The sequence below is a fragment of the Mus caroli genome, unplaced genomic scaffold (assembly GCF_978045245.1).
Source record: "Mus caroli unplaced genomic scaffold, Mus_caroli_1 scaffold_11, whole genome shotgun sequence".
In the NCBI taxonomy this organism is placed as follows: domain Eukaryota; kingdom Metazoa; phylum Chordata; class Mammalia; order Rodentia; family Muridae; genus Mus; species Mus caroli.
This window is the reverse complement of record NW_028227266.1, coordinates 43,294,226-43,322,202: the sequence shown is the minus strand read 5'-3', so window position 1 is coordinate 43,322,202 and position 27,977 is coordinate 43,294,226. Positions and strand designations below refer to the sequence as shown.

General features: G+C 50.9%; 1 protein-coding gene across 1 annotated transcript in view; it reads right to left on the bottom strand.

Annotated features, from left to right (window-relative positions):
• Dscaml1 (DS cell adhesion molecule like 1) overlaps positions 1-8,095 on the bottom strand; it is a 323,179-nt gene extending 315,084 nt beyond the window's left edge. Inside the window, exon 1 of the mRNA XM_021171656.3 lies at positions 7,876-8,095. Coding sequence (XP_021027315.1) covers positions 7,876-8,095 — 220 coding nt within the window. The remainder of the gene's footprint in view (positions 1-7,875) is intronic.
• Between the last annotated feature and the right edge of the window lie 19,882 nt (positions 8,096-27,977).

Here is a 27,977-nt window from a genome sequence, read left to right as displayed (position 1 = left end):
CCCACCAGAAACAGGGTGGGTTTGGTTTGAAGTTTTAGGGGTTTTTTTTTAGTATGAAATAAGGTTTATTTAGGGTATGGGGAGGGGAGTTGAGGGAGTAGAGACAGAAAAAGGCAGAAAGAGAGAGAGACAGAGACAGACAGAGAGAGAGAGAGAGTAGTAGAGGAGGCCGGCCATGAACACATGGCGGGGGGGGGGGAGTATGGGAAGAGAAGGGACAGAGAGAGAAGAGGGTAAAAGAGCAAGAGAACAAGAGCAGTTTTAGTATTCTTGATACAAACATTGCTCTCCTACCCAGCAAGCAGAGAGCTTTGAGATCCAGTGAGGATGCATCTATCCTTCAGCCTCCAAGGCCCCTGCACCATCAGCTCCAGGAGGAGCTATGAGTAACAGCTGACAGTTGGACAGACTCTTTAATCTTCCAGCCCTTTCTAGACAAGGCCTGTCAGAGGAAGGCCCCTTATGGCCAGAAAGTTCTTTCTAGGGAGTCAGCTCAGACAGCACAGTTGTCCCCAGAGAATCCCAGATTTAGAATGTTAGCACTTGAGGGACTTAAGAGATTATTTTCTCCAATCTCTTCCATTCACAAAGCCTAGAGAAGTGGAGTCGCTGACCCCCAAGGACACAGATAGCCAGGGCCTGGACTGGGGGGTCAGTGCTGGCTCCAGTGTGCTTTCTGTTCTGTCCCCTCTGGCAACTCAGGTACACAGGAGCAACAAGCATACTGTCACCTGATGGAGCATTGGAAGGACTAGGGAGGCTCTACAACTGTAGGACTGATCTCAAATGGGACAGATGTCCACTCGTAAGTGGCTTATGGGTGACACGTGGGAGGAAGACTTTTGTCTTGATTTGTGGTTCAAAGTGGGAGCCAAGATGAGAGCAGAAGGCACAAGATCTTGCCAGGGTCGGGCTGGCTCTAAGGATGGGTTCTAAACTACACAGAGCCATAATTTTAAGAAAAATGTCCCCAGCTGCTGGGCATATAAGAGGCAGGGAACCCAGTAGGGTAGCTCCAGAGGGACAGAGGCTGGCTGGGAGATGCACTCCATGTCCTTCCAGGCATCTGCCAATTTTGAGAGACCACTAGTCATGACATGGGGATTCTTCTCCTGTTTCCAAAGCTGGCTCCCAACTTCCACAACCCCCGTTCCCCACCACCCCTGGCTCCAAGAAAGCCACACTGAAACCTCGGAATCCATGACCCTTGTCTCAGCAGGATTCTTAGGGGATTGCAGCGAGTATGTCAGCCTTCACTGAGATGACCACAGTGGGACTCTCACAAAAGACTGTGGATTCTCTAGAGGGATGGTCACTCCTGGGGGCTTTAGTTAGGGTAAAAGTATATCTACATATCTAGGAGAGAGGGGGCAGGGAAGCAGAAGTGGGCTTGTTCCCATCACACATATATAGGAACGGGGGGGGGGGGGGCGCAGTGCAGGAAGATGGCTGCCGCAGGCACTGCAGTTCATGCTGGTTGTCTCGACAATGACAGAAAACTAAACTAGGGAAATTAGCCATAAGTGGGGGAGTGGAGGCATGAAGGGAGACAGGCACAAACAGCTGTGAGGCCTTCTTCATCACTTATCATGACATGATAGTAATTATACCTTAAATTTTAGCATAACATTTATAGGGCAAAAAACTGCTTTGCTGAGGTTTTCAAATGTGTGTGTGTGCTTATATGTTGCTTCCTTTTATGTACAAAGCACTGCCACACAGTATTGGATTTCGTGCCCCTTATTCTTGCACACACTCAGTAATATATGCCACGCGGGACACCTGGGACACCGGTCATTCTACCCATCTTACAGACTATAGGATAGAATCATCTCAACTTGCCTGCGATAAGCCAGCCAAGCCTTGTTTTCTAGCTCCACAGAGACTGTTCTCTCCAACCATGCATGCGCATATACGTGTGTGCGTGCGCGCGCGCACACACACACACATATCTCTTTGGAAAAAAATCAGCTTCATGAATATGCAACTAGCATTTGAATAACTGTTCTTAATGAAGATGGTGACCTTGGAAACTGTCAGAGCAAGCATCATGTGGAGCAAGGGCATGGGGAGGGGGCAGGGGTGCTGAACGGACGAGGAGAGCAGCAGCTGGAGTGGCACCGGTGGCACCTAAGGCTAATGCTGCCCACGCCACAGCAGCCCTGGACAAACATCTGTCCAATGGGGCACATGGGTTGATGTGCTCACAACCATCCCTCCTCCCATTTACAGACTTCCCTAGGCTATAGCCTGCTATGGGCGTCCCCTGGCCTCTGTGTCATATGCTCTTTCTGAATGGCAGATTGAGTCATAGAGTAAGGGGTGATCAGGATTCTGAAGGTCATGGGTAGTCTCTGAACACAGGACTACCTAGACAACAGAGAGGCTCACCTCAGCAGGAAGAGACACTTGGAAGGTTCATCCTATGAGGAACACTTGTCCATTCTCTGCGTTGGATTAGAGCCATGCTTCTTGCTTTTCCTACACTAAGCATGGCAAAGACACACAGCATCCTCAGCTTTCACTGGAGACAAGAAACCAGCCCTGGCTCCCCTCAAAGGCTCTTCCTCCGCCACTGCCCTCTCCAGCTGCTGCCACTAGCCATGAGGAGTGGGGAGAGGGTGGTGCGGGACTCCCCAAGGACACCCAGGTATCCACCTGGCTACAGCTGTCTTGTAGAAACAGAATCCCAAAGGCTACCCTGCAAGGTGATAGATGGAACGAATTCATGTCCCCTGTCCTCGTTTGGTCTTTCTTATTGTCATAAAGACGAAGACCATTAACCTTCCTGGAAATGTGGCTGGCTAATACAACTGCTCAGGAGAGACAGGATTTCCAAATCTCTTTTGAGGTCAAGGCAGGAGGATGAAGACGGGGATGGGTAATGTAGGAAGCAGAGGGGCCTAATGTTTATTGAGCACCAGCTCTGTTCTGGCTACAGTATATACTTTATCTTCCTTAGTCTCACTTCACAGATAGAGTAAGGGAGACTCAGAGATTCCCCCCTACATCTCACGCCCAGTAAATGCAGAGCCAGGATGTACACAAAGGGCTTAATTTGGCTCCAAATTTCCACCATTGAAGCCAGACCAGTCTTCCCCTGACACACATGCGCGCACTCACGCGCACACACACACATCAATATATGAAACAGAGAAGCACTTGATTGTCTCTGTCCCTCTATTTCCACACCCCTTGATGCCCCCACTTAGAGCACCCTTTGAAGCATGAACCCCCTGGGCTCGAATGGACCAGAACCCTTCTGGACCAGCAAGCATGCAGAGGCATATTCCAGGACTTGGAACCAGGTGAGATTTGCTCAGGGCCCCAGAAAAACAGACAAGGCCTTGCTCTAGGCCATGCTCCCACCACAGATATCCCAGCTGGCTGGCCAAGAGTCATCACACTGCTCTCCTAAGCGCCTGCCCTCCAAGCATTATTTAAGCAATATACAGCCCATCTGCCTTCTCACAGACCCCAGAGAACTTCTGTGGGCCCAAACAACCTTAATCATAAGAAAAATGACACCTCAATGGTCAACACCCCCCACCCCCCAAGGCTGAAGGACAAGGCAGCACCTTGCCTCCCCTAGTACTCCCATCCCATCCACCTATGGTTCGTCACTCCTAACCACAACCCGAAGCATTCTGCTCCCACTGTTCGAATGCTCTATTCCCAGATGGCTAGCACTGCCCCTAGGTAGGTTCCTATAACTGGAATCTTGAGGCACCAGAAGAACAGCCTATACTCCATATTTGCTCTGCCTTGGGTTATCTCTGGCCATTGTCACCCAGCCTATCCTAATCACCCAGAGCCACTCTCTATCTTGGATATAGAAAGGGGGAGCTGCCAGGCTGCTCTGACAGTGCTAAGTGTGGGTAGGCCTGAAACTTGGAAAGTGTATAGAAGTTACCAGGCCTTTTCTCTCCCACTCCTGTCCATTCCGTTCCATACAAGGAAAAAGCTACTGCTTAACTCCTACTAAAGCTGGGATTAGGATGCTGGGTTCTTGGCCTGGCTAGGTGAGCATGCAAATCAACATGCAAATGATATGCAAATCTGGAGCCTGTTCTTAGGTTCCTGGCCTCCTGCCATCTCTGCTGCATGCAGTTCACCCTATTCTGGTACCCTGATTCCAATCAATGTACTAGGTTAGGGGCTAGGGAAACACTTCAGTAAACTAGGGGATCTTCCCTTGTAACTACTTCAAATTCCCCTCCAAGAAACATTTCCTCCAAGAATGTAGGGGAGGAGGGAACCTCCAGCCTCAGGCCTGATCACCCAGCTAGAGCTCTCTGAACAAATAAAGTCGTATTTCACCAGCCAAGCAGGGAAGCAAACCAATCACAAGGATGGCATCCCTAAAGACACGGAGCGACTAAGGGCTCTTATGGTACACGCCCCCTGCCAAAGGCTCCACGCCTGTGACATGCTCTAAGCATATCCTCGCCCTGTGTTTGGGGACCCCTTGTCTAACTGCTTCTTGAGCAAACCGTCAGCAGGCCAAAGCTGACTGTGTGCCCACCTCTTCCCTCTCTGTAAGAAAAACAGCGGCTCTGGCCAGTGCCCAGCATCTGCTCAACTTCAGGACCGCCTTTGGGTCAACTGCTTACTCGCTTTTTGTGTCTAATTGAGCTCCTCGTTCTGCGGCAGAAATGTATTAAGGCAGCTGGTGTTGATGCGCAGGAAAAGGAGGCATCTGAAAGGCTCGGTGGGTATCATGGCACTTGCTTTTCCCTTCATCTTATCCTAACAGCCAGGGTCCTGGCCCACCCTCTTCCTCCTCCCAGATACTCACTGGTCCTTTGCCTAACCCCCCCCCCCAGTTGTTCTTGCCACTTCGAGATTTTAAAAACATGCCCCCAGTAAACCCCCCTTTTTAATTAGACACTGAACCGAATGCCTGAGATTTTCTTAATGGCCTGACAAAGGCTTTTAATTTGGTCTTCTCCAGAGAGAGGAACCCTGAGTCCCCATCGGAGAGGTTGGGGTGGGAAATGAAAAAATCAATGCAACCCATTATTTTGGCTTTTAGAAAACAGGAATTTTAGTGCCGAGGAAGCTTGTTCTTTTACACAGTAAAAATGCAAATTCGGGCAACACAGATGCTGGCACGCTGGATGTAACAACAGAGAGAGCCTCACTGGGGTTCATCTGGCTGCCCAGACCTGGATTTGTTTTGGCAATAATAAGGCAGTTATTGGAGACTCGATAACCGATTATTAAAACACCTTCCTGGTTTAGTTCTGGGGAAACAGGCTGAGCTTGGACTTCGTCAAAAAAAAAAAAAAAAAAAAAGAAAAAAGGTATTTTGAGAGGAATGGAAATAACAGAAGCTTAAAACACATTCAATAACTGCTTAATTCCATCCAGAGGACGCTCCATCTCCTCCTGTTTTCTTCTCTCTGCCTGCCGCCTCCCGCTCCTCACAGATGGACGTACAAATTATTGCAAGAGGATATTGTTTTCTGTAACAGGCTGGAACATTCGCATTTACATTTTCCTTGGTGCCGCGGGGGTGACTGGCAACGAGAGAGAAATAAACCACGCCCCATCTTTCTTGCTTTCCCCACATTACATCTCCCCCCCCCCCCAGCCGCCTCCACCACCCACCTACCATGCCACCCCAAGCAGAACAGGCCCCTGGGGATCAGCCTGGCACCTAAGACCCAATTAAGGCACCAAGGAAAAGATAGGCCTGTCTGGCAAGGCTGCCTGGCGCCCAGCACAGATGCTGGTGCTCTGAATGGCAGGGGAGCCAAGGATCTGCAGATCCAAAGGCCACCCAGGGCCGCCATACCTGGTAACTCCTGTCTACCCACAAGACCTAGTAGTGGCAACTTCCTGCCTGCGTAGGAGAGGGCTCTGCCCCTCCAGCTGTTGCCCTGTGGCCTTCTGGGCCTTTCTCCACCCCCACCCCCATCTGCTCCTTCCCTATCAAATAACTGGGGCTTCATTTATTAATGCAGCACTCCTGGGTGGGGGTGGATGCAGTCCTGCAGGTATTTGTGAAGGAGGCTGCAGGGCTGAGAAATGGGCTGTTCCTGGGAGCAAGGTTAGGGACAAAGCAACTGAGTGTGGCCACAGCTCTGGTCCGTATTCCTTGCCTGACAAATGGAAAAGGGAAGGGGGTTGGAGTGAGAGCTATGGAGAGAGAAAGCCGCTCCTCACCTTATGTATATTTAATATTAACGTAATTAAAGCTGTGAGCCAAACCAGCCTGCCAGGGTGGAGGGAAGCAGGAAGAGCCCCAAGAAAGAAAATTGGTGTGTGTGTGTGTGTGTGTGTGTGTGTGTGTGTGTGTACTGGGGGCAGGAGGCAAGATTGTTGCTCTAAGGTGGGATGAAGAAGTCAGATTAGGAGTCCAGAGGGGCAAGGAGTTAAGCAAGCAAGACTAGCCTTGGTGTGTTACCCGGTGGCCTCCTTGGCCTGAGAAAGTCCATTACTTTGCTCACCATTTGAGGCCACCCGCTACCCAGCAACCGTATCTTCTGGGCAGAATCCCAGTGGACTAGGCCATCAGACTGGCTCTGAGTAGGTCATCAGACTGGCTCTGACCCGACCATAGCACGAATAAGGGCTAGGTTCCTCTTCTAATCTACCGAGCATTGCTTTGGGCTCTGGCAGGTTGCAAACTCCGGACATCTCCAGGCATTAGCAGAGGACTAGACCCCTCCCCCGGGCTCTTGGCTGTCCTTCTCCATTGCCTAGAGGGGCAAGAATTATTATTGGACCAGGCCAACCCAGGCAAAGGGGGCGAAAGGAGAAGCTGCCCTCTGGGCGCGAAGGAGAAAAGTTAGAGGCTTGAGCAGGTAAAGCCGAGGAGCGTCTGTGCTCTACAGCGCAAGGGCGCGGAGTTCGGCCGCCTCCTCTCCCTCCTGCCATCTGCGCGCCCGGGGGCACGTCCTCTACCACAGACTAGAAGCTCAACTGCCCGCGCTGCCCAAGTGTCGATTTGGTGCCCAGATAGCTAACCATCGAGAATGCCTGCTTTTTGCCAACCCCTCAGTCCCGGCTGCCTCTCAGATCAGGTGCACGGAACCCCGGGAGCAGGTCTGGACATGCCGGACACCTGGACCCACCCCTAGCAACCTTTTCTCTCCCGGGAAAGGGACACGCCCCCCAGTCTGAACACTTGTCCCCAGGTCCAGCAGGCCAAGCGCCGGAGCAGAGTCTTGCACCTTGGGGCGCGCTGCCTAAGGTGGTCAGGGAGACGCAGAGAAGCCGGAGCCAGCGCCTGGGGTACAGGGGTGAGACATAGGTGACGGCGACTCTTGGGTCTGAAGAACAAACTTGGTGTCCGAGGGAACCCCCACCCCTGGGGACCCCTAGCTCCCCAGCCCTGCACCCAGCCAGGCGCGGATAAGCGCCATGCGGTGCGCCGGCATTTGCGCCAGGGCGGGGGTCGAGGGCGGTCGGGGGGCGCACGAAGCTACGGCAGGAGTGATCTTCCCTAGGTCCAAGGACCCAAATACCGAGGGCTCCCGGATGAAGTCTCGGTCCGAGGACCACCTGGCTCGCAGGGCACCCCGGGGTCCCAGCTCCAGCAAGCCGCGGGAGCGGGCTGGGGGAGGGGGCCAGGGCAGAACTAAAGCTGGGCTGCGATGGGAAAACCAGGGGTTCCTTTGCCACCGCCCCCCACGGGCGCGCCCCTAAACGGCAGGCGCAGGGGGCCTGGCAAGCGGTCCCAGGCTGACTCTCACCAGACCCTTCTCTCGGAACCGCCCCAGTTCTCGCGCCCACCCAGCGCCATGCACCCGAGTGGGTCCAGCACTCGGGCACCTGGAGCCCACCGGGCACCGCACCTTGCCTCCAGCCGCGCGCATCCCAGCCCCGCCGCCTCCACCGCCCAGCCGCCGGCCGCGCGGGTCTCACCTTTGTGTAAAGAGTCCAGGAGCAGGAGGAAAGTTACCAGCCACATGCCATAAAGAGGCCCTATTCTCCGGGGAGGTGGTCCTGTGGCCGGCCGTGCGGCAGCGCCTCTCCCCCGCTCAGCGCGCTCCCAGCCGCCCGCACTCGGCGCCCCGCTCTCTCTGCTCCTCAGCCCAGCGCGCGGCGGCGGCTCCTCCCTCCTCGGCTCCCCGGCTCCTGTCATCCACGGGGCTGGGCTAGGCGGCCGCTCTCCCCGCCCCAGCCCCCCGCGACACTCCGGGGTGGTGAGTGCTACTCCAGCCCCAGCCTGGGGTCCCTTAGTCCCACAAGCTCAGGGACAGAGGTGGAGACCCTGACTAGACAGTCTCGATCCTGCTCCTCTGGTCGAGAGAGGAGAGGGGTCCCTGTAACTCGCAGGCTTTTGAGCCTATGGTCGCACAGAGGCATATGTCATACATGTGCCAAGAGTCTGCCATGTAAGGGGAAAAGAACACGGGTTTTTCGCCCGGCCGGTCATTCAAAGCCATTGCTTGCTGTTTCTTTTGGACTCAGTTTCCCTCCACGAATGGGAGAGCATAGGTGCTCTGAGTAACAGCTGGGCTGAGATCTTTGAAGACATTTGGTACTCTATATCTCAAAGCTCAAACGTACGTGTTGCCCCAAACCCTTAGTCACTTCTGCAAGTCAGCTTCCTGGAGAAGCTGTCTCAGACCACCCATCCCCAGCACTGTCCAAATATACACTAGCACCTAATACTTAAAAAAAAAAAAGTCATTTACAATGCACAGATAATGCCTGTTTTATGTGTGCTTTATCCCTCTCCCTAACCCTCCCCCCCCCCCGCCCCTGCACACACACCATCACAGCTTCCTCGCCTTGCAGAATCTGGTCAAGACAGAGTGAGGAGAGTACCCAACACAGCTGAGCTCTGAGGCAGGCACCATGTCATGCCTGACTCTGACGTGGAAGGCTGATGTCGTGCAAGTCTTCTTTTGTCCTAATTCTCAATAAGAGGCCACACAGGTTCCAAAGAAGGGGTCCAGCTAACCCGAGGATACACTAAGTGCCAGCACAGAACTCTCCATGCAAATAGCCACCTGTTTTGACCTGGCTTTCTGTGAGGCATAGTAGGAAAGGTGGGAGAAGCTGGGGGGCTGCAGTTCTGTCTCCTCCAGATGTCTCACCCAAGTTCAGGCGAAGAACCAGGTTTTCTCATTCACAGGTTTTGCCAAAATATGTCTAACGTTTTAAACTAAAATTTGAAAGCTGTGCTTTTTTTTTTAAATGGAAAGATCCGTAAAGTGTGAAATTGCCATTTTAACCAGTTTTAAATTTGTGTGTGTGGTGTGTGTACATGTCCCCGTGGGTGCAGGTGCATGTGTACGCATGTGTGTGTGGAGACACCGGTCCATGTCAGGTGATCTTTTCCCCCTCTAGATCTCTCGTCACTTTATATTTTGAAACAGGGTCTCTCTCACTTAAACCTGGAGAGCCAAACTCAGCGTTCCCTGCTTACACATCAAGCACTTTACAAACTGAGCTCTCTCTCTCCCGTCCTCATTTTAGCCATTGGTTAAGCTTACTACTAATTAAAGTCTCAATGTTGTCCAACCGTTATCATGTCCCGTCTCCAGATTTTTTTTTCCCCATCAAACTAAGCAGAAGCTCCTCATGCCACTCTCTAGTCTCTGGAACCTCCCCTCCCCTCAGTCTCTGGAATACCCCCTCAGTCTCTGGAACCTCCCCTCCCCTCAGTCTCTGGAACCTCCCTTCAGTCTCTGGAACCTCCCCTCAGTCTCTGGAACCTCTCCTCCTCTCAGTCTCTGGAACCTCCCCTCCCCTCAGTCTCTGGAACCTCCCTTCAGTCTCTGGAACCTCCCCTCATTCTCTGGAACCTCTCCTCCTCTCAGTCTCTGGAACCTCCCCTCCCCTCAGTCTCTGGAACCTCCCTTCAGTCTCTGGAACCTCCCCTCAGTCTCTGGAACCTCTCCTCCTCTCAGTCTCTGGACCCTCCCCTCCCCTCAGTCTCTGGAACCTCCCCTCCCCTCAGTCTCTGGAACCTCCCCTCCCCTCAGTCTCTGGAATACCCCATCAGTCTCTGGAACCCCCCCCCCCAGTCTCTGGAACCTCCCTTCAGTCTCTGGAACCTCCGCCTCAGTCTCTGGAACCTCTTCTCCTCTCAGTCTCTGGAACCTCCCCTCCCCTCAGTCTCTGGAACCTCCCTTCAGTCTCTGGAACCTCCCCTCATTCTCTGGAACCTCTCCTCCTCTCAGTCTCTGGAACCTCCCCTCCCCTCAGTCTCTGGAACCTCCCTTCAGTCTCTGGAACCTCCCCTCAGTCTCTGGAACCTCTCCTCCTCTCAGTCTCTGGACCCTCCCCTCCCCTCAGTCTCTGGAACCTCCCCTCCCCTCAGTCTCTGGAATACCCCATCAGTCTCTGGAACCCCCCCCCAGTCTCTGGAACCTCCCTTCAGTCTCTGGAACCTCCGCCTCAGTCTCTGGAACCTCTTCTCCTCTCAGTCTCTGGAACCTCCCCTCCCCTCAGTCTCTGGAACCTCCCCTCCCCTCAGTCTCTGGAACCTCCCTTCAGTCTCTGGAACCTCCCCTCAGTCTCTGGAACCTCTCCTCCCCTCAGTCTCTGGAACCTCCCTTCAGTCTCTGGAACCTCCCCTCAGTCTCTGGAACCTCTCCTCCTCTCAGTCTCTGGACCCTCCCCTCCCCTCAGTCTCTGGAACCTCCCTTCAGTCTCTGGAACCTCCCCTCATTCTCTGGAACCTCTCCTCCTCTCAGTCTCTGGAACCTCCCCTCCCCTCAGTCTCTGGAACCTCCCTTCAGTCTCTGGAACCTCCCCTCAGTCTCTGGAACCTCTCCTCCTCTCAGTCTCTGGAACCTCCCCTCCCCTCAGTCTCTGGAATACCCCATCAGTCTCTGGAACCCCCCCCCCAGTCTCTGGAACCTCCCTTCAGTCTCTGGAACCTCCCCTCAGTCTCTGGAACCTCTCCTCCTCTCAGTCTCTGGACCCTCCCCTCCCCTCAGTCTCTGGAACCTCCCCTCAGTCTCTGGAAGCTCCCCTCCCTTCAGTCTCTGGAACCTCCCCTCAGTCTCTGGAACCTCCCCTCAGTCTCTGGACCCTCCCCTCAGTCTCTGGACCCTCCCCTCCCCTCAGTCTCTGGAACCTCCCCTCAGTCTCTGGAACTGTCCCTTGACCTCTGTCTCTGTGCACTTGACTAGTCTAGCTGCTTCATAGTGAGTGGAAAGCGTAGATAGCCCTTTGCTCCTTTCCTGTCTGCCTTAGCACATCTTTTCAAGGTTTAACCATGTTACAGCACGTGGCAGAACTGCATTCCTCTTTACGGTTGAATAGTACTCTATTGTGTGTCTACACAACACTTGTTTATTCATTCATCCATCAAATGCATGCTTGGGTTGCCTCCACTTTTGATTCTTGTGAATGACTATGCTATCAGCACATTTGTAAGAACAACTCCTTGGGCCCCCACTTTCCATTCTTGGGGTACAGAGCCAGAAGTGAGATTTCTGGATAGTATGATAATTTTACGTTTAACTTTTTAAGGAACTGCCAGACACATTTAATTTTTTAATACAGTATTTTAAGAGTTTAAAGGGCTCTCACCTGCAATTACTCTGTGTAACTCCCATAAAGTCTATGAAAGTTTCATCGGGCTTCTTTCAAACTGGCTAGGAAATTGAGGCTCACACAAGATCACCAGACTAAGAATTCAGATCTCCAGACCCTAGCAGTTGCTTGCTCTTTGCTGTGCAGCCGTCCCCGGTGGTTGGGCCAGCTTTTGGGTTAAGTGGCTTGTTGTCTGTAAATGTACAGCAGAGCACAGAGGTCAGACTTCAGGGGGGTGTTTGACACAACCTGGCCCAAAGCTGTGCTTTGCAGGTGGCTCCCTGAGAGGAGAAGCTATACACCTGTCTGAGGTCATACAGGAAGTGACAGGGTCCACTTGTCTTCTCTCCTGTCCTGTCTTCTGCTGCCTTTTCACAGCACCCTAGCCTATGGGAGTCATTGTTTCATTGTGTCCCTTCCTGTTGAAGGAGAAACTCATGGAGAAGAATCCAGTTATTTAAAGCTAAGCCTATTGACCCCAGAGCACCTGGTCAGGCTGTGCCTAAAATAAACCACAAGTCAGACGGGATGAAAGAGCCCTGTCTGCAGCAAGGGGACAAGGCCAGAGAGGGCCTGGGATGACAGCACAGATGCCCCAGCTCTGAGCCTCCAGGCTAGAGGAAAGAGGTTTCCTCTCCATCCACCTGAAGTGCTCCCTAGACCGCTAGTATCTCCTTCATGCTGATTACACAGACCTGTGTGGTACCTAAAGGATGAGGTCATTCACCATGTCAGTCCCTTGAAGAGGAAGCAGCTCTATTCTTCTGACATAAAGAGAAATCTAAGGGAGGGTAGGTTCAGGGACTCCTACTAGCAGAGAGAGTTTCCAACACTACCCTTAAGAGTGTGGCCTTGGACTCAGACTGTGTCAGACTCAGTCCAACCCTGCCACTTGCCGCAGAGTCCCCTGGGAAACATTTGTGTGTCAGACCGTGGTGTCCTCACCTGGAAAGTGGAGACAGCTCAGCATCTTTGGCAGGAAGTCATGTGAGAATTAACTAGGACAAGCCTGGTAGCCAGCACAGCATGGCACAAGTAAATATTACTGATGTCATTGGCTTTGCTCACAAAGACCTTGACTGCGCTGGGGTAGAAACTGCTCTGCTGGGGGACCTGGGGTCCTGCACCCCATGCTATAACAAGGCCGTAATGAAGGAGTTGGGGGCCCTGGCAAGTGGTTGCAGAAATGTGAACAGTGTTCACCAATATAGGAAGGGAGGAAGGCAAGGAGGGAAGGTGAGAGGGAAAGAAGGACTAGGATGGAGAGATGGATAGAGAGAGGGGTGGAGGGACCTGATAACAGACAGGTCTTACTTTTTGTATTGCCATTTCCTACGTTATATTCCTCTCTGGTACTCAGGAAGCCCTCTGGCAGTGACAGTGACAGTGAGCAGTCAAATGTGCTCAAAGCCCCCTTTCCTTCCCCTTGTGTGGGGGCTTTTTGCCACGCCTGCACCTTAAGGAGATGCAAAGTGCAGGGGAGGAGATCCAGTTTGTTCCTTCACAGTCCTGAACCAGGTGGGAACCCCCACACCCACATGTAAGTCTTCGAACACCAGTGTAAGAACAAACACAGTTGCCCAGGCAAACAGTCATTTGTACAGGTAAACATAAACACTTAATGACGGGCACACCTGTGCTTAGCTACAATTTGAATGCAGTCCAACATTTCACACCGGCACTTCCACAGAGGCCTGAAATGCAAGGGATTCGTTTCTTATACGGACACCACTTAACAGCAGTGAGAAATTCCCAGTGTTTTCTTGCGCTGGATCTCTGAAAAGAGATTTTTTTTTGAACCACTGTCAGTTAAAACAGCTTCATGAAGTCACAGGGAGATTGGGAGGTGAGCTCCTTCCAATTCAGGTTAATCATGGATATTTAGGGGGTATTATTTTGCCATGTTGTATTAAGAGCAGAGCCATCACAAGAAACAACAGATGTTTTTATTGTCTAACTTAGACAATGAACTTACGTATTTTGGCTACTTTTCTACAAAAATAAAGCCATGTAATTATTTCAACAAAGCCTTCATATGTGCTCAGACATTCTTGGGCAATTTCAGTATAAATATGGCTTTCATAGAAGGAATCAATACTGAACCAGGTCGATCTTAAAAACTTAACACTTGGGGTTATGTAGCTAATTTGAGATTGACCTTCGTGGCGTTTACTCATTGATTGGAAAAGGAGGAAAAGCAAGGATTTCCCTTCTCTCCATCCTGTTTGTAATAGATTTCAATGCTGTGCACAGAATCTTGGGCTAGGATCTCATGGCAGCAGCAGCATCCATGTCTGTGGCACTGGGCAAGTCCCTTAGTAATGTGAGAGCCCTGTTTCTTCATCTACAGTGAGAGGTTTGGACAAAAAGATGGAGTAAAAACATGTATACAGGAACCTTGGATCCACACCCAAATATTGTATGTGTGTGTGTCCCTGCAAAATATGCATGCTCTCTTCTGCAGGCAAACAGACAGAATTATAAATGTTTAACAGAGATACTCAGAAATAAACAATAATATGTAAAATAAATACTAAGATTTCCACCTTTAATTTAATTTTTTTAAATTTATTTACTTTATTATGAGGAGGTGTGGAGATGTCAGAGAACAGGTGTCAGGAGCTGGCTCTTGGCTCTCTCCTCCCACCACAGGCTCCAGAGAACCACACTTAGGCTGTCCAGTTTGCAAGGCAGTCATGTCCCCCATCTCCATCTTTCTGAGATGGGAGGAACTACTCAGATTCATATGTCACAATGCCCCCATAAAGTGTAGTGCATGTCACTAAACAATCCAGGTCTCAAGAAGCCCCCGACAGACTTCTCACACATCCTAAAAGCATCAGGTACTGTCACCCATGCTGGCCTGGCTAAGCAAAGACCTGGATGTGCCAAGGCTCCTCCCCTTAGATGGAGGTTCAGGTTCCTGCCTCAACACTGACTGTCACAGGAGTCTCAGGCTGAGGAAGGCCCAGGAAGCAGAGTGTCCCAACGGTGTTCTGTCAGCCCCCAGCTCTGAGGCTGGCTGAGAAGCCAATCCAGAGAGCCCCTCTGCAGTCCGAAGTCTGCAGGCTCACAGTCATAATTCTCTCTAGAGTTGAGGCTGGGCTGGAGTGGAAGGTATCTAAACTGAGAGACAGACAAACAAAAAGCAGACCCTCAGACTGCACTGCTTCCCATCTTGTCCTACAGGTCACTCATCTACACTTCACGCAATTTTACTTAACTATCTTCTATACAAAATCTCTCCGAACCTGATGGGTGTGGTGGTGCACACACTCAATCCCGGTGTATGGGGAGGGGTGAGGGTGGGCAGAGGCAGAGGCAGAGGCAGAGGCAGAGGCAGAGGCAGAGGCAGAGGCAGAGGCAGAGGCAGAGGCAGAGGCAGAGGCAGAGGCAGAGGCAGAGGCAGAGGCAGAGGCAGAGGCAGAGGCAGAGGCAGAGGCAGAGGCAGAGGCAGAGGGACTGACAGATCTCTGTGAAGTTAAGGCCAGCCTCGTTTGCATGAGTTCCAGGACATCCAGAGCTACACAGTGAGACCCTGTCTCAAAAATAAAAACAAAACAAAACAAAACAACAACAACAATGTCCTTAGGTCCTTCTCCAAGGGCCACTCCTCACTCCTCAGAAAGAAATTTCTCTCCACAGCAGACAGAGACCAAAGAAAACTACAACCAACCAAAATGAAGAATTGTAGAGCCCAGTTCCAAATGATACACCTACAAGAGATCTCCCGAACCTAAGGCCCAGAAATAATTTCAGAAGAGGAGAAGGAAAGATTGGAAAGCCAGAAGATGAGGAGTTGACTGTGAGATGGTGTCTCTTAGGAACATCAGAAACAACATCCATGATAGTTCATGGTTCCCTAAACAGGAGCTGAATAGAGACAGTGCCAGTAGACATACTAACATGGACAGAGGAAAGGCCTGCATCCTACCCAAAGAATGGCAGACAACAGGAAATGGTGAAAGCGGGAGAAATGGTCTTGTGGTCTTCCCCAAAGAAGAGCATACCAATTGGTACCCAATACCAAAAGGGCAGCCCCCAAAGAAGAAAAATATAAAAATACATATATGTACATGTGTATACATATATACATATGTACATATATGTATTGTATATACATATACTAAATTTATGTTGTGTGTATATGTACAAAATATACACACATATATGTGTATAGATATATACATTATATGGACTGAGCAGGTTGTTCTTATGTATGTAAGAATGTGTGTGTTTATAAAACAATAATGAGAAGGAGGCTATGAATTAGAAAGAGCAAGAAGAGAGCTGAGGGAGTTTAAAGGGAGAAAACAGAAGGGGAAAATGACATCATTATGTTATAAACTCAAACATTAAAAAAAAAACCCAACCTCTGAACACTGTGCCCTTTCCAGCCCTCTCTTCTCCCAGGCCCCTCCTCCACCTGCCATGTGCTGTCATTTGATGAGGCCAACAGGCACTCTGGCATCCCCTTGGCTGTGACTCCCACACACATTGAGCGGCCTGTACCATGCAACTCACCCCTTTGTTAGGAACTGAGGCTCTCTGCACTCACATGACCATCTCCTCCTGCTGACACTTGGTGCCAAGTCCCTTGGCTACCTACAGGCCTTTCCTGGAGCCTACATAAACACTGACTGAACGGCTGGCGTGGCTGTCTCACGAGGTGCCCAGCACCTTCCTATGTCCCCATGTGTTACAGCCCCACAGGTATGGCCTTCCTCTTGAATCTGAGCCCCAAGTTTGGCAGTCCTCGTACTGGCATCTCTGGCCTCTCAGGGTGAGCTCTCAGCAGGATGCTGGCATCTGCAGATGTATCAACCTCAAATCCAAAGACGGTTTGGCAAAGGCGTGCTTAGCCTGCATCCCTGTAGTTGTCCTGATTGTCATCGTGGGGCGGGTTTTGGGGGCGGGAGAGGTTCCAAGTATTTTGTGTTGTCTTTTATCTAAGATCTTCACAAATAGGGCCAGAGGCCAGGCATGTTGGCACATGCCTTTAATCCCAGCACTTGAGAGGCAGAGATAGATGGATCTCCTGAGTTTGAGGCCAGCCTGGTCTACAGAGTGAGTTTCAGGACAACCAGAGCTACACAGAGAAACCCTGTTTCAAAGGGGGTGGGGCAGCAGAAAGGGTCAGACCTGCTTTTGTGTGTTATACAAAATGCTGCAGCTGACAGTCCAAGGATGCATGGCATGTGGAGAGCTAACACAGTGCAAGGTCGGGGGGTCCTTCAGGCTCAAGGGTGGGTTCCTATGCTCAGAGCTTGTGGAAGAGTGTGTGCGATGACCCAGTCAGTCTGCAGCCATTGCCACAGTCTCTTTTATTCCCTAGCATCCCAGCGGTTCTGGCCAACATTGGGTGTCTGGGTCACTTTCAGGTGGGGCATTTTTGTGTAGTTCACAGGTTATTCATGCCTCTGTCCCACGAAAGGAACAGCTTGCAGAAACACGTTTCCAGACGCAGAACAGCTCCCCCCGTGGCTTGGCTTTGAGACAAGATCTTGCTGTGGAACCCGGGCTAAACTTGAACTTACAATCCTTCTGAATGCCAGCTATGGCAGCCTTGCTCACTTGGCTGCAGTTTAAACCCGGTATGCCTGTGGACTTTGCTGAGAGAGAGACAGACAGACAGACAGATCAGGTGTAGAGTAGATTGAGCTAGCAGCTGGGCTGTGGATGCTTGGAAGCACACAGAGCATCTCAGAGAAGAAAATGTGACAGAAACCTCTCACGCAGGTGACTAAGGGAAACACGTGACCTTCCAGATTTCCGTGATATTTGTATGTTCTTTTTTACAATTTGTCATTCATCTTAATTGTGTGTGTGTGTGTGTGTGTGTGTGTGTGTGTGTGGTATCTGTACATGTATGTGCACAGATCCGTATCAGGTGTCTTCCTCAGTTGCTGCCCACTTTATATTCTGAGACAGGGTCTCTCACTGGACCTACAGCACGCTGATTCAGCTAAACTACCCCAGGGCTTCTCTTGTCTCTGCCTCGCCAGCTCTGGGATTACAGGTGAGTGTAGCACCTGGCTTTGCTGTGGGTGCTCAGAGACTCAAACTCAGGACCCAGGCTTGTATGGCAAGCACTTTATCAGCTGAGCCATCTCCCCAGTCCCTGTCGCCATTCTACCATTCCAAATTAGCAATCACATTTTATCTATTTTTAAACATTTTAAGGGGACTCATTTTATGCGTATGGGTGTTTTGCTTGCATGCTTATCTGTGCATCACAGGCACGCAGTGCCTGCGGAAGCCAGAAGAGGGCGCTGGATACCCTGGAACTGGAGTTACAGGGTTGTTGGTAGGCACTGGGGATCCAAGTCAGCCCTCTAAACAAGCTGCCAGTTCTTCTAGCCACCGAGCACTCTATTTAGTGCCTTCCCTGCTCTCATGTTTGTAACTTTTGTAGTTGAAGAGCTTTCCCTCCACGAGGCAGCCATGAAGACAGTCCCCATGGCCATGACCTTGACTTGATGAATAGTCCTTCCCTAGAGTGTCTGCCTGCTTCTCCACACTGTTAGTGCTCACTGGGAGAGTCTTGGGCCCAAGGATGCTTCATGCAGCCCGAATGCCCTCCACTGTCCCTCTGCAGGACAGTGATCCTCTTGTCACTGTGACAAACTGTCAGCATAGAGGACAGAGGAATCACTGGATGATAGCAGTAAGCTCCTCCAGCCACCAGCACAGAGACTGAGCAGGAAGGAATCCCTCTGGTCAGGTATTAATGCAGTAGACCAGAATGGCTGATGGTGAGCAGAGGCTTTGTCCAGTGAGTATGGGGCACATTGGCTGCTAAGGGTTCTTCTCACTTGGCCAGCCGCATCTCACCTCTGAGTTCTCTCTAGGCCTCCAAAGATGCTTCATCAACCTAAGGTTTGTCACCAGTGCTAAGGGTTCCTCCCGACCCTGAAGCCTAGCCTAACATTATCTACGCACACATTCTGATCTATTGAGCCTCGTGTGCCTGGCCCCTCTGGAGTGCACAGGCTGTGTCTAATCTCTCACAGAAGAAAGCTTTCTGCATAGTAAAGAAGAGCTACCAGAGACCCAAGGGTTTCTTCTACTGGGTCGCAATTCTAGTCCTTGCTGCCTGCCATTTTAACAAGATTGCTAGAACCTTCACTGTGCTGGCTTCCCTTTCTGTCCCGCCTCTCCCAGCTCACTCTACAGCACCAGCTGGCTTAGAACTTGAGATCCCCTCACCTCAAGGGGCATCTTTTTGAGTGCGAGGTTACAGATACTCACCATCATGCCTGGGTAACATTTCCCTTTAAACCAAACAGAGCCGATCCAATGCAGTAGAAAAGGCCTGTACAGGAACTACCACCCGCTGAGGGACCCATCAGTTCTGATCGTTCCTCTGGGCCCTTTAGCTTTGGCAAAGCACAGCCCTGCGGTCCTGGTGTGGATCACTGGGTGAGAGCCGTAACCCAGAGCATCATTTCCTGAATATTTGGACCAGTAGTCATGAACACTGGCGGCTTATTCAGAGGACGGACTGGATTCCCAACCCCAATGTGGTCGCCTAACATTTACACACACTGGTAATATTGGTGATAATAAAGTCAGAGGTCAGTCCCACAAGGAGAAGAATTCTGGGGTACGAGCAGGGAACAGAAGAGCCCAAACTCAGGCCACCGTATCACTGAGTGACACATCCTAAGCAAAGCTGACACCTTTTTTTTTTTTTTTTAACTTCAGTTGACAATGTTTTTCACATTGGCGTTTCAAGTATGGCGTTTCTCAAGTGTCTCACCGGAAGGTCACAGATAAGAGACAGAAACAAACTTATGGTCATTGAGTTTGGGAAACCGTGGAACAGCTGGAGGTAAGTGACTAGGTCTCTCCTGGGAGCCCTCAGCGTGCCAGAGTCTCCACAGTAAATATGAGGTTTCCTGACTTCTTTTGGTCTAAAATATTTGTCCTTTTCCTGTGTACAGCCCACCCATGACCCCCAAATTAAGCACACCTTAGGGCTTCTATACTTGTTTGTTTCTCTTTCTTTGTTGTGGTGTTAGTGACTGATCTCATGGCCTTGAGGATGCTTGGCAAACACGTGACCACTGAGCTAATTCCCAGCCAACTCCATTTATTCCATTCTTTTAGCTGTTGTAAGTATACCACCCATTCCCCAGACCCTAAAGGTAATGAAAAATCTCTGGATGGTCCAACTCAGAGTCTCTGTCCTCAAACCGACCCTGTGGTGGGGAGAATGGCTGTAGACTAAACCCAAGGCTCACGGTCAACACAACAGAGCAGAGAATCCTTAGAGGACATTCTCTGTATGCAGCTAGGCAACATTGCAAGTCACCATAGCAGAAATGAGAGAGAGAGAGAGAGAGAGAGAGAGAGAGAGAGAGAGAGAGAGAGAGAGAGAATGAATGTATGCAGGTATGCTTTATATATGTCTATGTACTCGTGCGTGCAGTGCCCACAGAAGCCAGAAGAGGGTAATAGATCCCCTGGAACTGGAGTTATAGATGGTTGTAAACTGTCATGTGGATGCCAGGAATTGAACCAGGGTCTCTATAAGAGCAACCTTATAGACCTCTGAGCCATCTTTCGAATCCTGTTCATCTCCCTTTTTATGATCACACGTAACCCAGGCTAGCCTCAAACTTGCTACGTAGCCAAGGATAACCTTGAACTCCTGATCCCCCAGCTTCCACCTCTGAAGTGTTGGCCTCTCTGACTGCGCCCAGCAGAGATGGTTCCTGTATCTGTAATGGTGTGTGTCACTGGCAGCCTGCTCAGCATTCCCATATCTGCAATGGTGTGTGTCACTGGCAGGATTGTCCTGTGTCTCTCACACTGTCTGCTCACTCCTCCACGCTCCAGGTAGACATTCCCTGAGTGTTGAATGAATCTGAGATGATGTGGTTGGGAGAGATGACTTTGCAAATCTCACTGAGGGTGAGGCTTATGGGAACTATAAAGGGGTTGCTTAAATTCAGAAAAGGGGGCAGCCAGCAACAACAGAGGAGCAACTTAAGCTGGGCTCCGGGGATAAGAAAGCCCAGGTGTGGTGTTAGTCAAAAAGGCACAGTGAGTGTCTGTAGCTGAAACGGCCTCACACTGGGGCATGCAACATTTTGAGGATGTCTTCAGCATCACTTTAGCCAGGACGTTGAAACCAAGCAGAATGAACCAATTGTTCGTCAGCATCAGCTGCTCCATTTGGCAAACTCCAGCCAGAGCCATGGACAGCCAGCCACCCATGGTGATGACTGTAACAGGCCCTGGTGGTGGCTCGGTGCCACACTCAGGCCCTCCCTCAGGACGTGGCATCATTATCACAGCTTCATGCCTGTCACTCCCATTGTACAGATCATTCAGCCGAGGATCAGAGAAACAGCTTGACCTGTCCCCACACCGCTGGTGACCTTTGCTTGGTCACCAGCCGTGGCAGGCAGCAGCGTTTGCTGTCACCTCTCCAGAGCAGATTTGACACAGACAATTTCAAACATGCACAAGCAGGGAGAGCGGTGTGCTGGTTCACCTGGCCGGGCTCCCGGCAGCACCGGGCTGGTTTGATTTCTCAGGTTGCCCACAACGGCTTGGATTTTTACATTCTTATGCTATGTGTTATTGTAAGGGTCAGAAAACAATGTTCAGGAGCCTCCTCTCCCACCACGCTTTTATCCACTGAGACATCCTCTTGTACACCTTGAACTGATGTGAAGAAAATCTCTTATGGTATCATCAGTAGACTTTGCGTCCTCCTGGCAGACGTATCCTAGGCTAGGGACACCCCCATCCTGCCCCTCTCTCACCCACTCTTCCAAACACCCCGGTATTTGGGCATAGATGTGAGTCATGAGACCACTTATCCTAAAGCACTGACCGCTGAGTAGCTAACTGTTCTGAGTCTTCTATGCCCCTGTGCCTGGAACCTCTTCCCTCAGCCTGGCTTCTCTGGAGACAGAGACAGCTGGATATTCTGGTCTTCTGCCTGATGGGATTGTTGCTGTGAGCACAAGTCTTTCTAGACCAGGTTGGCCCTAAACTCACACTCCAGCCCTGCCCTTAAGCCCTGTTCATTCCTGCTTTGGGGCAGGGGAGGAGGGGAAGTCTCTGCCTGGGAAGAAAGGACTCTTTCCCCTTCCCAGTCTAAGAGCAAGAAATGCAGAAGAGACCAAAGAGAGCTAAGTAAGCGTTCTCAGTAGTTTGGCCAGAATGGGGGTGAGAGGGCTGAGTACGGGGAGAAGATACAGTGCCTATTATGGCCAGCAGGTGTCACCTAAAGACTGAGCACTAAAAACCTGTGGGCAGTATGGGTAGTTACCGTGAGGTTTTCTTTCAGTTTAAATCCTACCAGATCTGGGAGAACAGAAGGAAGCTTCCCCCCACTACCGTGCAGATTTATCTTAATTGATCTGACGCTACTTGGATCTCAAGTGAAGCTTTCATTTGAAATGTGTTTGCATCAGACCCTAGGACCAGCCTGGGGTCAATATTCCTGTTCTACAGATGAGGAACCTGAGGCTCTGGAAACCAAGCGGTTGCTGATGTTACACAGACACTAAAGGGCAGAGCTTGGGGTCCGCAATAGGGTGTAACTCTAGTCTCCTGACTGTTTTGGACACTGTGCTGAAACATCTCCCTGCTGGCCTGGTCTTCAGGAGGAGACCAGAGGTCACAGTTGTCCTTGGCCCTTGGGAAAAAGTAAAGGGACAAGATGCTCTAGGAGTGGCAGGAGACCTACTGTTATCTGAGGGCATCTCCCTCCAGGTCTCAAAGTCTGCTTTTCAGTGAGAGGGTTCACCTAGATCAGAGCCAAATCCCACTTACAAGAACGAACACAGACACACAGACATGCACACATGCACGAGCACGTGTGTGTGCGCGCACGCGCGCACACACATGCATGCATGCACGCGAGTCACACACAAGACTTAGATGTAAGCAGTATCGCATAGTGCTTGGGGGCATTTGCCCCAGGGGATCCTCTGTAGGTTTCTCATGTGTATTTTAAAAAATTATTTATTTATTGTATGTACATGAGTACACTGTAGTTGGCTACTCAAATCTTTGATTAAAGATCTGGGTTGAGTTTGCCTTGTCTCTCACCAAGTCCCATTCTGTTTGGTAGCGATTGATGGCGTTGTTTAATATCCCTGATTTCACTCAACCTAATAATGGGGCTTATAATGTCCATCTCACAGATGAGGAAACTGAGGCACAGGGCTACGGAAGGATTTCCCTGTTACTGTCCAGTTGATGGGCTGAGACCTACCTATCACGGTCTGTTTCCACACCGCGTCCCATCTCTGCCCCTGCAGGATCTGGGGGAAGGGAAGTACTAAGTCCAGATGACAGTCAGAGATGACCTGCTCAGATTGGGGTGATGACGTGAGAGTCTATGCAGGCAGTGACATCAGGGTTCTGCCCCATTTGATGAAGGGTTGGGCGGGCAGGAGCCTCTACATGGCCAGGAGGTTGAACTGTCACGTCCACCCTCCCCAAATGGATGGTTGTGGAGGGCAGAGTGCACCTCCCCAACTCTGGGGAGTCTACATCTCTGCTTTCCCCCCTCCTCCTGCTGAGTACATGGTCCTCAGTGAACCTTGAAACTGGTTATGTGGCGCCCCCTTGTGTCTGAGGACAAAAGTCCTGTGACTGGAGGACCAGAGGCTGTGCTGAAAATTGGCCTCTCTGCCATCCAAAGTTGTGTCTCACAGGCAAGATGCAACCTGCTCCGTCCCACCCCAATTGTGTCCATATCCAACTCTGAGACCTCCCTGAAAGAACACACAGTGTCTTCCAGCCTGGGCTGCTTGCTCTCTGATATGTGGGCAGAGCTCCAGGGAGGCAGGCGAGGGTTGCCGGTCATAGTCTGTTTGCTGTTGCTGTGGTAAAAGACAACCGGAGACAGAAAAGGGTTTATTCAGCTTACACTTCCAGGTCACAGTTCACCCCTGAGAGAAGTCAAGGCAGGAACCTGGAGGCAGGAACTGAAGCAGAGGCCATGAAGGAGTTCTGCTTACTGGCCTAGGAGAAGACCGGCTCCCACGTGGTAAGGAGGACGGTCTCATTGCTCATCCCTAAAGTGACACACTTCCTCTAACAAGGCCAAAACACTCCAACAAGGCCACACCCACTCCAACAAGGCCAAAACCACTCCAACAAGGCCGTACCTCCTAATAGTGTCACTCCCTCAGCCACGCATATTCAAACCACCACATAGGCTGAGACCAAGGAGGATGTGGCTTTTCCCATGGCTTTTGCTCAGCCTGCTTTATGCATCCCAGAACCACCAGCCCAGAAATAATCCCACCCACAGTGAACTGGGCCTCTCATATCAACCAGTCATCAAGAAAATGCCACACAGACATGCCTACAGGTCCCTCTTCCCCGATAACGCTAACTTGTGTCAAGTAGACAAAAAATTAACCAGCAATGCTCCCTGAGGCACCTGGGCCTAATTTCTGCCACTGCATTGCCGGAGCTGTTAGGGTCACAGCGTGGGATCTAACCCACTGGGCCACCCATCCTCAACAGGTCTACTGACAAATGATCCCAGAGGAAAGTGACTACATAGAGAGACGGAACAAGGACATCCAGGGCCCCTCCATCTGCTCCAGAGGTCCTGACGTGACGTTAGTTCTAAATAGACAGGAAGAGGAGCAAGCCACTGATCATCAATGCTAGACTCAAGGAAACCTTTTCCCACATCCTCCTTGGTCTCAGCCTATGTGGTGGTTTGAATATGCGTGGCTGAGGGAGTGACACTATTAGGAGGTACGGCCTTGTTGGAGTGGTTTTGGCCTTGTTGGAGTGGGTGTGGCCTTGTTGGAGTGGTTTTGGCCTTGTTAGAGGAAGTGTGTCACTTTAGGGATGAGCAATGAGACTGTCCTCCTTACCACGTGGGAGCCGGTCTTCTCCTAGTAACCTTCAGATGAAGATGTAGAACTCTCAGCTCCCCCTGCACCATGCCTGCCTGGATGCTGCCATGCTCCCACCTTGGTGATACTGGACTGAACCTCTGAACCTGTAAGTCAGTACCAATTGAATGTTGTCCTTATAAGAGTTGCCTTGGTCATGGTGTCTGTTCACAGCAGTAAAACCCTAACTGAGACAGACTAGTAGGACCATAGATCACCTCCCTCCTCCTCAAGGGAAGAAACTAAGGGTCCCAGCTGAGAGGGCAGAGGCCCAAAGAGTGAAGACATCTCCCCTATACCTTAGCTCAGTCTATCCCTGGGACCTGGCTATCTTGAAGGTGGGCTCATAGGACACTGCCTCTTTGCCATATCTGGACATCATGGTATCCTGAGAAGAGGGGCCGAGACAGAACTCTCCCAAATGATTAAGGGGAGGGGTCCAGGAAAGCTGGCAGTGTTGACTCTTAACTTGGAGATAATGCCTATCGCAGAGTCACTGGCCCAGGGTTCCAGTGGGTTTTGCTGGTTCCCAAGTGTCTTAGTTAGAATTTCTTTCTATTGTTGAGACAAAACACCATGGCTAAAAAGCAAATTGGGCAGCAAAGGGTTTATTTAACTTACACTTCCATATTGCTGTTCATCACTGAAGGAACTCAGATAGGGGACAAACCTAGGTGCAGGAGCTGATGCAAAGGCCATAGAGGGGTTTTGATTAATGGCCTGCTCCCCATGGCTTGCTCAGTCTGCTCTTATAGAACCCGGGACCACCAGCCCAGAATGACACCACCCACCATAGGCTGGGCCCTCCCCACTGATCACTAATTGAGAAAATGCCTTACAGCTGGATCTCACAGAGGCATTTCCGAACTAAGGCTCCTTTCTTTGCAATGACTCTAGCTTGTGTCATGTTGACACAAAACCAGCCAACACACCAAGACTCAGAGGATGAGCTGAAGGCTAATACTGGGAAAGGCCTCAAAGACGCCCCACCTCAGTGAGCCTACACACCACGGACTCTGCCCCAGACCCCATGTCTACACAGCCCTCCTTACCCCTATGTCATGGTGGGTCTCATCTAACCGGCTTCCTCTAAAGCAGCCAGTGTGGTCACTCAACTATTGTTTACTAAGTACATCCTCTGCTGGATCTGGGATGGCCACTAGGGGGCGTGCATGAATTTAGAGGTATTATTCCCATCCTGGACTAGCTAATCCCTGGGGTTTGGGGTGAGAGGATGTTCTGATCTAAGAAAGTATGTCAGGGTAGCAGGAAAGACCCCAGAACAGCTGAGGTCTATTCTGCACCCCCTGTTCCTACTCATGTCTCCTGAGTGGCTGTCTGAGGGTTCAGGCCTCCCCTGAATAACTTTATTAATAACTTGATAGTGAATGTTTGGTTTGCAGACAAGAGACCTGAACTTTTGTTTACTGCAGAGCAGGAACGCTGCATTCCAGAAGTTTCTGTGTGAGTCCAGACTTGGTTACTGATTGACAGGACTTTCTGGGAGGTCGTGGGGTAACAGAGAATTCACCATGCTCCATAGGATCTTCTTCCTCTACTTCTCCAGGTGCCTTGTGGCAGCCTTTCTCACGTACCGAGCTGCTGTGCTCATGTGGCTGTGTGCATCTAGTTGTGCATTAAGAACACTAACTACCCTGGGCCAGGGAGAGGACTTACTCTAGCTCCCACCTCCCCTTCAGAACCACTGCCCCTTGACTTTTACACTGGACCTTAGAATTTTCATCTCCTGCTTTGTTTCCCCAAAAGCCAAGTCTGGAGACAGACAGGGACCTTTCCAAGGTCACACAGCAGGCTTGGGGACAATGCTGGTAGGAAGGCCAGTTTCGGTTTTCAGGGTATCGTTGGTGGCCTGTGGTTCTGCAGCAGCTGTTCTGAGCCACCAGCTGTTGCCTGGCTGGGGACTTCCTACCCTCCTCCATCTCCTGCCTGGCTCACCTGGGCATTCCTCTCTGTGACACCAAGACACTCTTCCGGGAAGCCACCGTGAGGAGTTCTCAAAACAGAGGACCAGGTTTAAAGATGTAAGGACAGACAATGGCACTGTGGGATTATGGGACACATTGGGCAGCTCAGCGGGCTTGGAGAAACAAATCTGCCAAACAGGGCTTGAAGAGTGGCTCTGGCCCCTGACTCCCAGACATGAGGCCCGTGACAACTGAGGACCCCCCCCCCACACACACACACACACATGCACACACACTCACGCACACCTATGTCCTGCTGCCATCCCCCTTGTCCCTCCAGTGTCTTAATGAAAGCCTGGGCACTAAAGTTGTAAATTCTAAGTAGAAGTTCTTCCCAGCCCCTCAGCTATCCAACTGTAAGAATACAAAGCACTCCCAGTTCCTTGTGCATCCTGAGACAGAGGGGACTGGAGTCCCCAGAATCTTCTTCCTTGCAGCCTCAGTGTTGCTCTCCTATCACACTTGACTGTGAAGGTTAAGTCGCTGACTCCGAGGCCCAAGCTGATCCAGATTGGGATAGCAGCTTTGGGATTCACCAGGCGGGGCTTCTATCCCGTATTGACCATCCAACTGCAGTTCCGAGCTTGGCCACCTGGGGTGCTCGTCTGCAGAGAAGCCATTCACGTCCCCACAGGGGTACTAGTAGATCCCTGAACAAGGTACTAGGGGAGGAAGAACTCCGTCCTCCCTCTGCCCTGATACCCTCGTTTTTCTGTGGGCAGGGCCAGCAGAGTTACTTAAAGTAAGTCTTTTGGGACACCCACTTCCTCACTGAACCAGTAACCGCTGAGGTGAGTGAGAGTGATCTCCAAAAGTGCCAAAGTTTTTAGAAAAGTTGGAGAGCCGCGCAAGGAGTCCTCACACTCCAGGTGAGCCAGCCTTGGTCCCAGCTTCTAAAAGGGAAGCCAGGTCCAGACAAGACAGGGCCCCACCCATACAGACCACTCATCCCAAGACGGTTTCATTGCCCTTACCCTGGGTGCTCCATACTTGGGTAATTGTGAATTTGGAAGGGAGAATCTGGATATTGGGGATAGGATCATGATGATAACTCGAGCTGTGGGGTCTAAAGCTTCGTGGAAAGAAGCGGTCCAGGAGATCAGTTGTAATTTCAGGTGACTTTGAGTAAGTCTTGGGCTCCCTCTGGTGGTAATAGACGGAACTGCAACCTAAGACAGCTAGGATCCTACATCTCTGTACAAGCTAAGCAACACTTCTAAGACTTGGTTTGTATTCTGTAGTTTAGGACAGCTTGGATGTGTAGAAAACCTCAGAGTGACAGGCACCTTCAGTAACTCTCAGCATAGGAACTTCCTGGATAGTGAAAGGAGATGTCTGCATCCAGGAGCAGGTCACAGAATCAGAATGTCTGTGGAGCAGTGAGCCTCAGCCCGGGGCTGGCTCACTGAGCCTCTGCCGAGGGGAGGGTGGCAGAGGGCATGGGGATAGGAGGAAGGCTTACCAATAATCTCATGCTTGTACCTAGATCTCCCTACTCAACATATGGTTAGGCCCAGGTCAGGTAAAGTCACTAAAGTCTACCTCACGTGCACTTAGAGAACAGAGCAGGAGACATGGTGGCTGACAGAAGTGA